Genomic DNA, 15,568 nt, shown 5'->3' with positions numbered 1-15,568 from the left:
CATATATAAAGGTATTATAATTCGTTTTAGTTCACACTGCAGTCGAACCAACAAGACAGCATTTGTGCACCAAAATGAATAATAATACCTTCACATAAGTAAAACAGTCAAACTGACAAGTTAGTATTTATAGACCAAAATTAATAGAAAAAACAAATTTAAAGACATGGGCTTTCAATATCCAACGCACAGTTTTCTACTGCTGAACCATACCACCACTACAGAATGGCCTACAAAGCAGAAATTAGCTGTGAATCAATAAAATTAACACAGCAAAATCCCATCTTCGTTTGGTATGAAAGTTTTCTGGATATGATCTGTTGAAAATGCCTCTTTCTAGCAGACCTCTGGTGGAGAAAATGAGATTTAAATATTTAGGTAGATTTTCTCCAAATGGAAATTAACGTGAGGGCATTGGATGGGAGTTACCGATTTGGCTCAAACACATCAGTAGGAGGAGGTAGACGGCAGTTTTAAATTCCTGGAATGTGTTGCTCATGTTAAGTGTAGGAAAATGTAAAACCCTGTATGGATTTACACGCAGAGTGTAAGTTATTTTTGAGCGTTTGTGCTCACAATGGTTTGTGCTAAATGCAGACTTGCAAATTGGTGGCCCGAGTTTGATTCCCATCGATTCCTTTCTTTTTACTCCTAACTATGTTAAACAATTCATTATAAAATTTAAATATATTTAAACAATTCAATTTTTACACATAAAATTAATATATCAAACATTATTATTTCTTTCCTTTCTCAGACATTATGTCAGGTTAAAAATGGAAAGTGACGCGGACCTTGGTCAAGCGTGACATCCTTTTAACTGTACGGTACTTTCGGGTAATTGAACATGTATCAAGAATTACAGATTTCTGTAGTTGTATATACAAGTTTGGATGAGGTTGTATTGCCTTGATGTACTGGTGGATATTGTGTGGTATGACTCCTGTAGCTGATAGTATAATTGGTATAATGTCAACTTTATCCTGATGCCACATGTCCCTGACTTCCTCAGCCAGTTGGCTGTATTTTCAATTTTTTCTCCTGTTTTCTTCTGTATATTTGTTGTATTGGGTATGGATATTTCGATTAGTTGTGTTAATTTCTTCTTTTAATGGGTGAGTATTATGTCAGGTTTGTTATGTGGTGGTCTTTTATCTGTTTTAATTGTTCTGTTCCTGTGTAATTTGTATTCATCATTCTCCAGTACATTTTGTGGTGCATACTTGTATGTGGGAACGTCTTTTTTTATTAGTTTATGTTGTATGGCAAGTTGTTGATGTATTATTTTTGCTACAATGTCATGTCTTCTGGTGTATTCTGTATTTGCTAGTATTGTACATCTGCCTGTGATGTGATCTACTGTTTCTATTTGTTGTCTGCAAAGTCTGCATTTATCTATTGTGGTATTGGGATCTTTAATAATATGCTTTCTGTAATATCTGGTGTTTATTGTTTGATCCTGTATTGCAATCATGAATCCTTCTGTCTCACTGTATATATTGCCTTTCCTTAGCCGTGTGTTGGATGCATCTTGATTGATGTGTGGCTGTATTAGATGATACGGGTGCTTGCCATGTAGTGTTTTCTTTTTCCAATTTACTTTCTTCGTATCTGTTGATGATGTGTGATCTAAAGGGTTGTAAAAGTGGTTATGAAATTGCAATGGTGTAGCCAATGTATTTATATGAGTGACTGCTTTGTGTATTTCACTAGTTTCTGCTTATTCTATAAAGAATTTTCTTAAATTATCTACCTGTCCATAATGTAGGTTTTTTATGTCGATAAATCCCCTTCCTCCTTCCTTTCTGCTTAATTGGAATCTTTCTGTTGCTGAATGTATGTGATGTATTCTATATTTGTGGCATTGTGATCGTGTAAGTGTATTGAGTGCTTCTAGGTCTGTGTTACTCCCTTTCATTACTCCAAATGAATAGATCAATATTGGTATAGCATAAGTATTTATAGCTTTTGTCTTGTTTCTTGCTGTCAATTCTGTTTTCAGTATTTTTGTTAGCCTGTCTATATTTTTCTTTTAGTTCTTCTTTAATATTTGTATTATCTATTCCTACGTTTTGTCTTTAACCTAGATATTTATAAGTATCTGTTTTTTCCATCACTTCTATGCAGTCGCTGTGGTTATCCAATATGTAATAATCTTGTTTAGTGTGCTTTCCCTTGACTATGCTATTTTTCTTACATTTGTCTATTCCAAAAGCCATATTTATACCATTGCTGAATTCTTCTGTTACCTTTAGTAATTGGTTGAGTTGTTGATTGGTTGCTGCCAGTAGTTTTAGATCATCCATGTATAGCAAATGTGTGATTTTGTGTGGGTATGTTCCAGTAATATTGTATCCATAATTTGTATTATTTAGCATGTTGGATGGTGGGTTCAGAGCAAGGCAGAACCAGAAAGGACTTAATGAGACACCTTGGTATATACCACACTTAATCTGTATTGGCTGTGATGTGATATTTGAATTTGTTTGGATATTAAGTGTGGTTTTCCAATTTTTCATTACTATGTTTAGGAACTGTATCAATTGATGATCTACTTTGTATATTTCCAATATTTGTAGTACCCATGAATGGGGTACACTATCAAAAGCTTTTTGGTAAGCGATGTATGCTTAGTGTAGCGACCTTTGTTTAGTTTTAGCTTGATATGTCACCTATGTATCTATTATCAGTTGCTCTTTACATCCTCGTGCTCCTTTGCAACAGCCTTTTTGTTCTTCATTTATAATTTTGTTCTGTGTCGTGTGCGTCATTAATGTCTGTGTAATGACTGAAGTTAATATTCTGTATATTGCTGGTAGGCACGCTATGGGGTGATATTTTGATGGGTTTGCTGTGTCTGCTTCATCTTTAGGTTTCAGGTAACTTATTCCTTGTTTAAGTGTATCAGGGTCTGCAATGTAACTGTTAAATAATTTAGTTAGCTGTGAATGTGTTGAGGTGAACTTCTTTAGCCAGAAATTTGCTATTTTATCTTTTCCAGGGGCTTTCCAATTGTGCGTAGAATTAATTGCTCGGGTGACTTCATGTTGCAAAATTTATCCCTTCAGGCATTTGAGGTATCATCTTGTATGTGTGTTTCTGCTTGTATCCACTGTGCATGTCTGTTATGTTGTACCGGGTTTGAACATAACAGAAGTGTTCCACGTCTGTTATGTTTGGTGGGTTGTCTATTTTAATGTGGGTGTTATATATTGTCTGGTAAAATTTCTTTTGGTTTGTGTTGAATGTGTTTTTTTTTTTCACTTTTTTGTATCTTCTAAGTCGTTTGGCCAATGCTTGTAATTTCTGCTTCTTTTCATCTAATTGCTCTATCGCTTCTTGTTGTGAGATTTTACGTAACATTTTTCGTTTTTGTCTGATATTTCATTTCTTATAAATTGTGTTACCTGTCCGATGTCTTTTCTCAGTTTTTCTATTCTGGTCTGTAGCCTGTGTTGCCATGCTGGTTTTGTGGGTTTCCTCTGTGTGTTGGTTGGTTCTGATCTCTGCCTAGTGCGTATATTTAGTGTAGTGAGTGCTCCTATATAAACCAGTAGTTGTAACTCTTCCATTGTTGTGTATGATTGTGTTGATAGTTTTTATTGTTGTTTCGACTTGTGGGTTATTTGGTGGTCTATGCAAGAATGGTCTAATGTCTGTATGTGTGTGTTTGTATTCTATATAGGGTGTTACAAAAAGGTACGGCCAAACTTTCAGGAAACATTCCTCACACACACAAAGAAAGAAAATATGTTATGTGGACATGTGTCCAGAAACGCTTACTTTCCATGTTAGAGCTCATTTTATTACTTCTCTTCAAATCACATTAATCATGGAATGGAAACACACAGCAACAGAACGTACCAGCGTGACTTCTAACACTTTGTTAAAGGAAATGTTCAAAATGTCCTCCATTAGCGAGGATACATGCATCCACCCTCCGTCGCATGAAATCCCTGATGCGCTGATGCAGCCCTGGAGAATGGCGTATTGTATCACAGCCATCCACAATACGAGCACGAAGAGTCTCTACATTTGGTACCGGCGTTGCATAGACAAGAGCTTTCAAATGCCCCCATAAATGAAAGTCAAGTGGGTTGAGGTCACAAGAGTGTGGAGGCCATGGAATTGGTCCGCCTCTACCAATCCATCGGTCACTGCATTTGTTGTTAAGAAGCGTACGAACACTTCGACTGAAATGTGCAGAGGCTCTATCGTGCATGAACCACATGTTGTGCCGTACTTCTAAAGTCACATGTTCTAGCAGCACAGGTAGAGTATCCCGTATGAAATCACAATAATGTGCTCCATTGAGCAGTACATACTGACGAAATTAAAATGAGCTCCAACATGGAAATTAAGCGTTTCCGGACACATGTCCACATAACATCTTTCCTTTATTTGTGTGTGAGGAATGTTTCCTGAAGTTTGGCTGTGCCTTTCTGTAATACCCTGTACATGTCAGCTGAAATTTTTCATCTGTATCTCACATGTGTGTCACTTCGTGTTCTATTTGTGCTTGTTCTGGTGGCTGTCTTACGATTTTGTTTTCCTCGGATTGTTTAATTGATCCATGTTGTTCTTTGTTTGTTTGCTCTGGGATGTCTGAGTCCCATTACTGTATTTTCTTCTTCTTCTTCTTCTTCTTCTTCTTCTTCTTCTTCTTCTGATTGCACATCATTTTATTCCAGTATTTGTTGCACTTGTTTGATGTTTTCTAATTCTGACTGGGATATCCTGTTATTTTTTATTATTACACAGATCTGATCAGCTAGTCATTGTTCTGTTAAAAATTTTAATTCTGGGTATCTGGTAATAAATGTTGTGTATACTTGTGATCTGTATCCAGTTGTGTTGGTTCCCAAGTTTGTTGCTTGGTAATAACAGTACATGAGGTGTCGGTCAACTTCATCTGACCATCTCATCCTCTGTCTTTGTTTTCCTTCTGGAGTGGTTGCAGGAAGCATATCCTGCAAAACACCTCTATTTGGATTTAAATCATTTTCCGTGTGGCTAGCAGTGTCGTTACCATTGTGGACAGGCATAGTGTTCAAGCGTCGTCCCCGACCAAGACAGCGCTTTTCCGAGGCTTCATTATTTCTGTCCTGAACCAACTAATCACGCTAAAAAGGGGGGGGGGGGGTTAGGCCTATTAGTGGTTTGTTCTTTTCGTCGCCTTTTACGACTGGCAGAACATACCGGAGGCCTATTCTTTTCCCGGGTCTCCATGGGGTTTATTATCATCATCATCATCATCATCATCACTATTATCATTACACTATGGAGCTTAGAGGCATTCACTAATGTGCAACAGCAAATAAAGCTTCAACAACCCACTTTGGGTAAATGTTTTGTTGTGAAAGCTTGCACTCACGTAAATTGCAAACCTCAGCAATTGTGAATCTTTTGTATCGCCCTTTTCTATTGTCCTGTTCATCTTACTGATTAAGGATGATATAACACAGTTCAGTGGCGATCACTAGTGAGCAACTGCAAATGCAGCTTTGGACCCTATATGTCACATACACTGAACACATCTCAACCCCCCCCCCCCCCCTTCCTCTTCCTCACCCCTCTTCTGTCCCCCTCCTCCTCTTCCGTCTCACTATCCATTTCTTCCTCATTCACCCATCTCTCTGCTTAAGAGTGCCCATCTGTTCAATGACAGCCTGGAGCACATTTCCATCTTCCTTGATGTTGACCTCCACCTCAAATATGGCTACATCAGTACCTCTGTCCATATCAAGTCTAACTGCTAGCAATACCTCCACTTCGACAACAGTCTCCCATTCCATACCAAGAAGTTTCTTCCATACAGCTCAGCGACCCACCACTGTCGCATCTGCAATTAAACATACCATGGGTTTCACTGAGGTCTTCAAAGACCGTACACTTGCCTTCCCAACCCTTACACAACAAAGGGATCTCCCATGCTTTGTGTATCCAATCACCCCCATCTCCCAAAGTCTCAACGTCCGGTCACACAGGAAGATACATCTATTACGTATATGCTAGTAATGGTTTACATAACGGTATAAACAGGCCCAATGTTCTGTTAATTGGCCAGTCTATGATGTGTTAAGGTATATTTGAACTCGTGGACATGCCCCTACTGTTGTATCAGTATGTAAGTAGACCCACAGATTGCTTTCTAGACACAAAGGAATTGCAGTGTGGAGCCAGGAACATAAAGGTTAAATTTCTGTTTTATTTTCATAAGATAAAGATTTTGATTACGTCACTTACAAGAGGTTTTGGCTCGTGTTTTTGGTTAAGTTTTAGTATATTAAAATTCTGATGTATTTTAGATTGCTCAAAAATTACACAACTTCGTCTAAAATAATTCATTCTAAAATAAAGGGTAATAGGTATAAAAAATTCTGTAATTTTTGTGGGCAGATTAGTTTACTGCGACTGCATTATTTTAAAACAAACAAGAATTATATAATTCCAGTTACCATTGTTTTTGTATTGAGAAGCAGAGGTGGAAAGAAGTGGCTTGATATAGTCTCATTTTAATGAATGCTATTTTTTATTCCTATTCCTTTTGCACATCATTTTAATCAGAACATCACTTATTGATTTGCTCAATTTTTCTTTCTATCATTCTTTTTCCACTTGAAATCTTTGTACATGTGATTTTAGTTAATAATACGTGCCAACAATGGTTGCCTTGGCCAAAAGGACAAATATTGCAATGCGACACTAAAAAAACTGTGTTAGAATGGACGTAAATTAAAAGAAACAGCAGAGCCACACAAAGTACAAGTACACCACGGGATAGGAAATTTAACATTGCAACTGCTTGTTGGAAGGTCTCACTGATACCACCAATACTTTGAAAGTTATTACAATATAAATACCAACAAGTTTAGTATTTTTAGGGTTCCATACCTCAATTGGTAGAAACAGAAATCTTATAGGATCACTTTCCCTGTATGTCCTTCCGACCAAGAGACCAACTGTTAAGATCCCTTTTTCTCATGAACAGGTAGATGTACCATTTTGAAATTTATAGCAAATATTAAGGTCTACAGTACCTTGATGGCTTATGAAAGTCCCCGTTACATTAAAAAGTATGGTCACCAATAAAGTTTTTCGGTGAATGTCTGGGATTGGATTCTCATTATTCTATATTTCCACAATAAAATACTTTTACAAGAGAAATTGTCCACACTGTGGGAAGATGTTCTCCACCACATACACTTAAAGCTGTTGTTTCAACAGAATGCTGCTCTGCTGAATTCCACTCTGGTAGTCAGCTGACACTGGAATAGAGTGATCGGGCACAAGTAAGTTGGGTGCAATGGTCCTTGAAAGAGGCTTTGGCTTCCCATCTCACCTGATTTAACACCACTGGGTGTATTTTGAATGGGGATTTATGAAAGTCTGCATTTACCTGACACCAGCCAATACCCTTGAAAAGTCGAGAGCAAGACTTTTTGAAGCTATGATAACAAATGAGTGATGAAAATGAAATGTAGTGTGGCTAGAGACTTATGTCGGGTAGACTGGTCAACAGGTGCAAGTCTTTTTAGTTGACACCCCAGCGACTTGCACGTCTGGGATGAGGCGGGTGGTGATGAATACAACAGAACACCTAGTCCCCGAGAGGAGAAAATCTACGACCCAGCCAGGAATCGAACCTAGTCCCCGAGAGGAGAAAATCTATGACCCAGCCAGGAATCGAACCTAGGCCCCTTAGCATGGCATTCTGTTCCGCTGACCACTGTAATATTGTGCACTGCCCACTATGTAATAACATACTCTTTTCCTTTCCTATCAACATATCAAGAGTTAAAGGTATAATTTAACCACTGAGCCAATGAACTGCATTGTAAGTCAACGAATATGTACGCCCAGGATAGTGAGAGCAGCATAGCACAATCATCCATATTTTGTTCTATATAACAATGCCCGCTCATCATCATCCTCTTCTTTAGTCACGCACCATTCCAACAGCATCTTATGCTATCAAACACACTATTTTCTTCCATTTTGTTCAAATGAACTGAAATTGTATTTCTGTCAGGAATTTGTTTAATTGTGCCATTATTATCGCCAACTGCGATTACTAATATGACTATGAATACTTTTTTCTTTTGCTCCAGAATTGGGCTACGATTACTGTAATTTCTAAGTTTTTCACCGGAATATGGCAAAAATTCTTTGTTATTTCCTAAACTGTGATATTAATGCACGAGATGTCAGATGTCTGTATAAAAAGCTTCTTTCGTTAAATAATAATTGTTTAGTTTGGAATTTCCACTTTCATTTCATAGTAACGATCATCAATCCCCAAATTTATAAATGTTCCAGATTTTGCTTTACTACATATTTTCTTCCATTGCCAATACGATACCCATGAAATTAAACTCTTCTGAATTTTCTCGCGTGGCGAGAAGACAGTTAGTAATTTCCCCGAGATTATAGAACCCAAATTAAACGTTTTTCAGTACGCCATGAGTCTACCGACCTTCAATTCAAACAATTAAAAAAAATGTAAAACAGAGTAGAAGTGACCTTTCTTATGTAGTCGATAATATTGTGCGCATTTTTGGGAAAAATAAAAATAATAATTTTCATTATAGAGACTAAGAAAGTGTTTGTGTGTGTGTGTGTGTGTGTGTGTGTGTGTGTGTGTGTGTGTGTGTGATATTTAGTTTCATTTTACTTTTCATTTAGTGGCTTTCCTTTTAATTAATTATTTAATTATTTATCAATTATAGTTATTATTATTATACCACTCAACTATTGAGGCGGACAAATTAGTAATATTACAGTACTTGTAGCATAGCTAATTTAGGAGTGAAGTTTTACTGGGCAAAAAAATCCCACAAAATCAGCATGTAACACATCCAGGCAAGGGCAGAAATTTAAAGATTGTCGAAGCTAGACAATTCAGTTGAAACCATAGCTTTCACATAATTTAATTACTAATCATGCTCTTTAGCACAATAGGTTACCAACTGCAGCAAGTTTGTATAAATGCACGTTTCAGTTTTTATTGCACTGGGGTAAATACAAGAGGTGCTCATGGTAATTCCTGCAGCAGATGCAACAGTGACCCCCACCCCCCCCCCCCCCCTCTCTCTCTCTCTCTCTCTCTCTCTCTCTCTCTCTCTCTCTCTCTCTCTCTCTCTCTCTCTCTCTCTCTCTCTCAATGGCTATACAAAGTTGAACAACGTGGTCTGGTTGATGGCTTTACTGGTATATGAAATTTCTGTGTTACAAAATAATATTAATAACGCTACGCGCGAAATGTAGGGAAAAAAAAACCAACAACAACACTGGGTTGCCACAAGTTTCCCCAAGTGAAATTTTCCGATATTTCCCAGTTTTCCAGGTAGTTTTAGCATTTCTCCCTGACAAATTTTAAGATCTCGAAGTTAAGATGGAAGTTGACAATCTGTCTTTGCACCTACAGTACAAGAAACAATAACGCAAATGACGAAAAAGATAGTGTTTCTTGGTGTGAGGATATAGATAGTGTTTATTGGTATGAACAAAAATCTTAAGTAGTAACATCAACACCTTTCGTAACAAACTATTTTTAGATGGAGAAAGCAAGCCAAATGACATGTGTTTTCATTGCGACCACTGCTGTTATTTTATTTTTAAAAAAATAAAAAGCTCATTTTCCTGGAGTTGCAAAACAGATTTAAAATATGTTCACTGATTTCAGAAATAACCTCAGAAAGAAGAAGGCCTCTTCAAAGAAGTGTATAAGACAGGGAATATTTGTGTAAACCCACACTATGGGTGACCGCCCATAAAATGTTTGTTTTACTATGTTCATTGTTGCCAGTTATTACCACTGTGTTATATCCATTATTCAAGACGATTATAATTAAAGTGAAACTTTCAAACCGTTGCAGAAATAACACCACTGGTCAGAATGACGTCAAATTGCTAAGAAATATTATCGGAGAAGGGGAAAAACAAATGACACAAGAAAAATAAATAGTTACAAAATGTAGCAATAGTTGGCACTGTAAAAATCATAATTTAATAGCGCTCAACTACGAATGACAAATGAGTCATACAACAATGTCTAAGGTGTACGTCTGACGCTAAACTGTACTACCCAGTGTGTGTGGGTGTATAGTTGTAATACTGTTAGTTATTTAAGCCCATCCAACATGGCAAGGTCATATCACATCGGATGGGAAAAATAGGTTTTTAATTGCCCTGAAACAAAAATCCGCATAAAAAGCAATCAATCACAATTGAATCAGATAATTTCTGTGTGACTAGTGCAAAACATTTTCAATATGCTGCCCATCATTCTGTGGAACAAGTTGAAATCAAGAAACAGCATGTTCCATAACTGATTCAAGTGTTTCCGGGGCCACATTCGGGATGCGTTGTGCAATGTGTTCCTTCAATGCAGCTAACTTTGCAATTGCAACACTATTCCATTGCAATTTGATGTCATTCTGACCAAGGATGTTATTTCTACAGTGTTTTGAAAGTTTAATTTATAAACACCCACTATATGAGTACTTGGTTCACCAACTACCAGAGACTGACAACCTTCTTCGTCTTCTTTTTGTCCATATTTTCTAACATATAAACTTTTGAAGTGCCAAAATGTACTAGAACAAATAAAATGTCTATAAAATGCCACAATGTATAATGTACTTGCAGTAAGAGAGTCACAATTCCTAAAATCCATCACCATGGCCTCTGGCCTGCTGAAGAGCACCACAGTCCTGGGATCATGCACAAACCATGAAAATAAGCTGCATTACGCCACACAAAAACAGACCTGGACTTTGGGTAGATCGGTGAGACTAGACCCGACGAGCAGGACCTGCACATTAGTGGGAACCGAATGGCTTCAGATCAGCAGGCCCGATCCATTACAGATACCAGTGGTAACGGCCTGCAGTTTCAGCCCGTTATGAAAATTCACTTATGTGCCCAGCCATTCACGAGCCACAGACAGCATGTTGTTGAAATGAGACCACCATGATCAATCCATGCAACAGATAACTTGTTCAAATACTCTTCATAATCAACAATAATGAGGATAGGTAGCAACTCTTTGTAATGACGATTGCTGAGATGCAGACAGGCACGTAGAAAAGACAATCATACTCTCTCAATTAAATTTTCAGCCATCACTTGTCAGCAAATGAGAGCACGCACACATTCACACAACTCGCGCACACATGACAGTCATCTCTCTCCGATGCGTCCACGGTCTTTGAGAATCAGATCCAAACAAACTACTGCTCATGTCTCCCTAACCCTTATCAGCAGCTGCTAGTCTAGCAGCAAGAAGTGGTGGAAGCACTGATGGCAAGCTGAAGGGAGTGGTAGGAAGGGAGGAAGCAATAGTAATGAAGTAGGGAAGCATCCAACGTACTCAGCTACACCCTGCTAGCGACAATCCACGACATCTTAGTAAAAAAACCATTTCATCTACTGAGAGAAAAATCAAGATTTTTCCAGGTTTTTTCCTCCCACTTCTCTGATATTTGCCTGATGTGTTTGTAATTCCCTGATATTTATCGATTTCCAGAACCAGTGGCAACACAAAGAATACAAGAGCAACTGACAACTTGTCAAATTTACGCCAGGAATTACATTGCCACAGTCTAATCTAAAGATTGCTGAAGTAATCAGCAAATGACCTGTCACCACTAATGTTCTGTAATCAGATGAAATGTTTCATTACCAACAAAAAGAAATTACGAAAGTATATGGCTACGATCATGAAAATAAAAATTACCTTACAGTACATTAATGAATGACAATCACAATTTATGAAATTGTATTTCTTATTTTAATAGCCATCTAATTTTATACAACAGTAATTAAGTGGAATGCTTACTTTTATCTGCCGTCCTCGAAAGAGAGATTCATCCATTGCCATTGCAGTTTGTACCGATTCACGTTCAGCAAATTCTATGTACGCAAATCCTTTGGGATGTCCATCAAACTTATTGCACAGTATTGTTACTCTGTTAATTGAGCCACAGCCATGAAAGTGCTGCTCTAACTCCTCGGCAGTTGCTCCATAGTCAACCTTAAATTATGAAATATAATGTACTATAAAATGCAACTAATATTTTCAATTAATGTATGTACATAACATATTTTATATCGATATTTACATTTTATAGCAATATTTTCAGACAATGTCATCTTAGTGCCAGCAATAGCTTCTTGATTTTATAATAAATCATTACCTAGTATATCAACTTAGCTCAGTAATATGTTGTTGCACTGTGGTGAAGCAAAGAACATGGCACTGATTATCACACACAACACTAACAAAACAAACACACACACATTGGCTCATTTAATTTAAAATCACCCAAAATAAAGAAATCTCGTGCCATCATGTCACAGACATTTATGGAAACTGGGTGTAAGAAAGTACATGAATAGAAAGTGATACAATACTTTTTTCAAATTTTTTTATATCAAAGCTGTAGTTAGGGGGCCATTTTGAAATGCCTAGCATTTTCTCCACCTGGTGCCAGTACGGAAAGTAGGTTGAAAGTTTTTAACTACTATAACTCCCTTATTTATAAATTAGTTTTATTCAATTTGGTGTAATTAGAAAGATAAAATGACCCACTATAAAAATGCTGCAACTGTGCATATAAATATGTACAGATCTGTAATTGAGACATTTTTCAAATTTTTTTTTTTACAAACTTCTTGATTTTTTTCCGTCAAAAATCACAAGTTTCACCATTTTAAATTTTGTCTCACAGAATTCCTATTGTCATACATAAAAAAATTTAAAAAAATAAAAAAAATCAGGACTGTGTTTGTTGTGTTCAATCATTTAAAACAGAAAGAACATTAATAATAATATACGTGTTTCATTTTGTGACTCTCACCTAGTCGTCACATATAATGATCAGTTCTCATAAAAAACATTCATAAAATTCTAAAAAGCATTCTTTCAAACAAGTTTTCAATGGACAATATTACATCTGATTCAAAAGTATATAAATGACCAGTACTTGCAATTGCACTAAGAACAGGCAAAATCATGAAAATGTTTTCATAAAGTGTCCAGCAAACATTGGTGTGAAGTGGCCATGAATAACTTGAGGAAGGGCTACTTGGACTCATGAACTTGACTTTTGCATTTCTGTGTTCTTCACTTATCTCTAGAATTTTTCCAAGCCATCACTGGTTATCGTAGATAGCTGCGAAAAATGTTTCTTCTTTAATTGTGTTAGAGGCAGTGTTTTGAATTCCAAGAGGAACTTGAATAAATTCAGTAGATGATGAAACATGCTTTATCAGCTACTTGTTTGCATTCAGTGCTTTGAAAAAATGATCCACTCTTGTCCCAGGAATGGTAGACCCAGTGTCATTGTTTTTGAAACATGTTTGTGAATTTTGTTATCTCCTCTGTTGTAACATAAAAGGTTTCTATTCCTGGAACGTTAGTTTTGGCAAATGTAAACTGATCTTTTGTACGAGGGAGAGGGAGAGGGAGAGGGAGAGGGAGAGGGAGAGGGAGAGGGAGAGGGAGAGGGAGAGGGAGAGGGAGAGGGAGAGGGAGAGGGAGAGGGAGAGGGAGAGGGAGAGGGAGAGGGAGAGGGAGAGGGAGAGGGAGAGGGAGAGGGAGAGGGAGAGGGAGAGGGAGAGGGAGAGGGAGAGGGAGAGGGAGAGGGAGAGGGAGAGGGAGAGGGGAGAGGGAGAGGGAGAGGGAGAGGGAGAGGGAGAGAGGGAGAGGGAGAGGGAGAGGGAGAGGGAGAGGGAGAGGGAGAGGGAGAGGGAGAGGGAGAGGGAGAGGGAGAGGGAGAGGGAGAGGGAGAGGGAGAGGGGAGAGGGAGAGGGAGAGGGAGAGGGAGAGGAGAGGGAGAGGGAGAGGGAGAGGGAGAGGGAGAGGGAGAGGGAGAGGGAGAGGGAGAGGGAGAGGGAGAGGGAGAGGGAGAGGGAGAGGAGAGGGAGAGGGAGAGGGAGAGAGGGAGAGGGAGAGGGAGAGGGGAGAGGGAGAGGGAGAGGGAGAGGGAGAGGGAGAGGGAGAGGGAGAGGGAGAGGAGGGAGAGGGAGAGGGAGAGGGAGAGGGAGAGGGAGAGGGAGAGGGAGAGGGAGAGCTAAACAACACCTGATTCGGCTAACTGGAGCATGAAGACCAGCAAATACATCTCCAGAAACACATATATGTGATAGCAGCACTGCAAATTGCCACTGATGATGCTTCCCAAATAAATTAAGCGAAACGCGTATGGCAACAAACAAACTGCCTTCATTTAGTTGCATAGACGGCACATACCTCCACGAAAATTCTACAGGCCTTTTTTTTCGGTGAATCAACTGTAACTCATGTTTCTTATTTGATGTACTACAACTATGGCCCATGCCTCAATGGGAAGAAGCTGAACAACACATTATTTGGGAGCAAGATGGCCCCACTGACAACTCAGTATGAGACTAGTTAAACGACGTATCCGACTGGTGGATTGGGCACGCATGACCTCCACATTCACGCATGATCATGTGAGTACCTCCAATACCAGCTGATCTATCTGACTTTAGAGACAGTGTTATTGCATCAGTTACTCCCGACACATTGATCTAGGTTCCGGAACAACTCGCCTAAGGACTATGTCCGACTGGTGTTCACACTGAATAATTGTAAGAAAAACTGTTTGTGTTTTTCTTTAATTTGGCGTATTGTTTATAACTGTAAGGTGAATGTAATGTGTGCTACAAAGCCTTAAAGCCCATATATTCATTTTGCAACACCCTGTATACTGACCCTGTTGTATTTCTGCTTTACAAATTTAGAGCAAGAGAAGAGTCACCAGACAATACAGCATACAATGAATCTCTATCATAACTTAAAATTAATGCCATGAAAATTGTAGCAGCGCTATTATGGAGCAGAAAAATTACTTACAACCTCACAATCTGAAATACCAGTGAGTGTTTTATTCCACTGTGACCTACGAAACTTGAGAAGTTACAAGGAAATGGTAAAAATAAACAGTAAGTAATATGAACTGAGTAAGTACTGTGATTCAGTATAAAACATGCAAATACCTTACAGCAATACGATTCTAAACACCACATATCAAGTGTGTCAAAGTGTTTGACAAGCGTAAGGCAAAAACCAAAAGTGCTGTGAAAATTGTATAAAGACAGACAATGTGACGCCAACAAAAATGATTTAATAAGGGATATGAGTAAGAGAGATGAAAGTCAATGGCAGTAACTTAAATTTCACAGTGGTGAGGGGCAAAAAGAAAATGAAGGGGAGGAGGGGGAATGATGCAGAAATGAGGGGGAGAAAATGGAGGGGGAGGGGAGGGGAGGGGGGAGAAAATGGAGGGGGAGGGGAGGGGAGGGGGGAGAAAATGAAGTGGGGAAAGTTTAAGGATAAACGTTAGGCACTGACACCGTTAGAGAGAACAGTCTAATTTGGGCAAGAATGGATAACAAAAGCCCCCACAAATTTTTAAAGGAACCATTCCAGCACTGACCTGAAGTACTTTAAGAAACCATGGAGCCTTTGTGATAAGAGGCAGACAGGTATCCGAGGGCCACCGCTCTAAAATGTAAGACCAGTGGCTAACAACTATGA

At 38.4% G+C, this 15,568-nt stretch overlaps 1 protein-coding gene across 2 annotated transcripts in view; it reads right to left on the bottom strand.

Moving 5' to 3' along the window:
• The window catches only part of LOC126354330 (polyadenylate-binding protein 2), a 108,780-nt gene that overhangs the window by 35,860 nt on the left and 57,352 nt on the right, over nucleotides 1-15,568 (bottom strand). For both annotated transcript variants that reach the window (XM_050003894.1, XM_050003893.1), the window contains exon 5: nucleotides 11,843-12,037. In XM_050003894.1, coding sequence (XP_049859851.1) covers nucleotides 11,843-12,037 — 195 coding nt within the window. The remainder of the gene's footprint in view (nucleotides 1-11,842; nucleotides 12,038-15,568) is intronic.

The sequence above is a fragment of the Schistocerca gregaria genome, chromosome 3, assembly GCF_023897955.1.
Source record: "Schistocerca gregaria isolate iqSchGreg1 chromosome 3, iqSchGreg1.2, whole genome shotgun sequence".
Taxonomy (NCBI): domain Eukaryota; kingdom Metazoa; phylum Arthropoda; class Insecta; order Orthoptera; family Acrididae; genus Schistocerca; species Schistocerca gregaria.
Note: the sequence above shows the minus strand (reverse complement) of the source record. Positions and strands in the feature narration are given on the sequence as shown.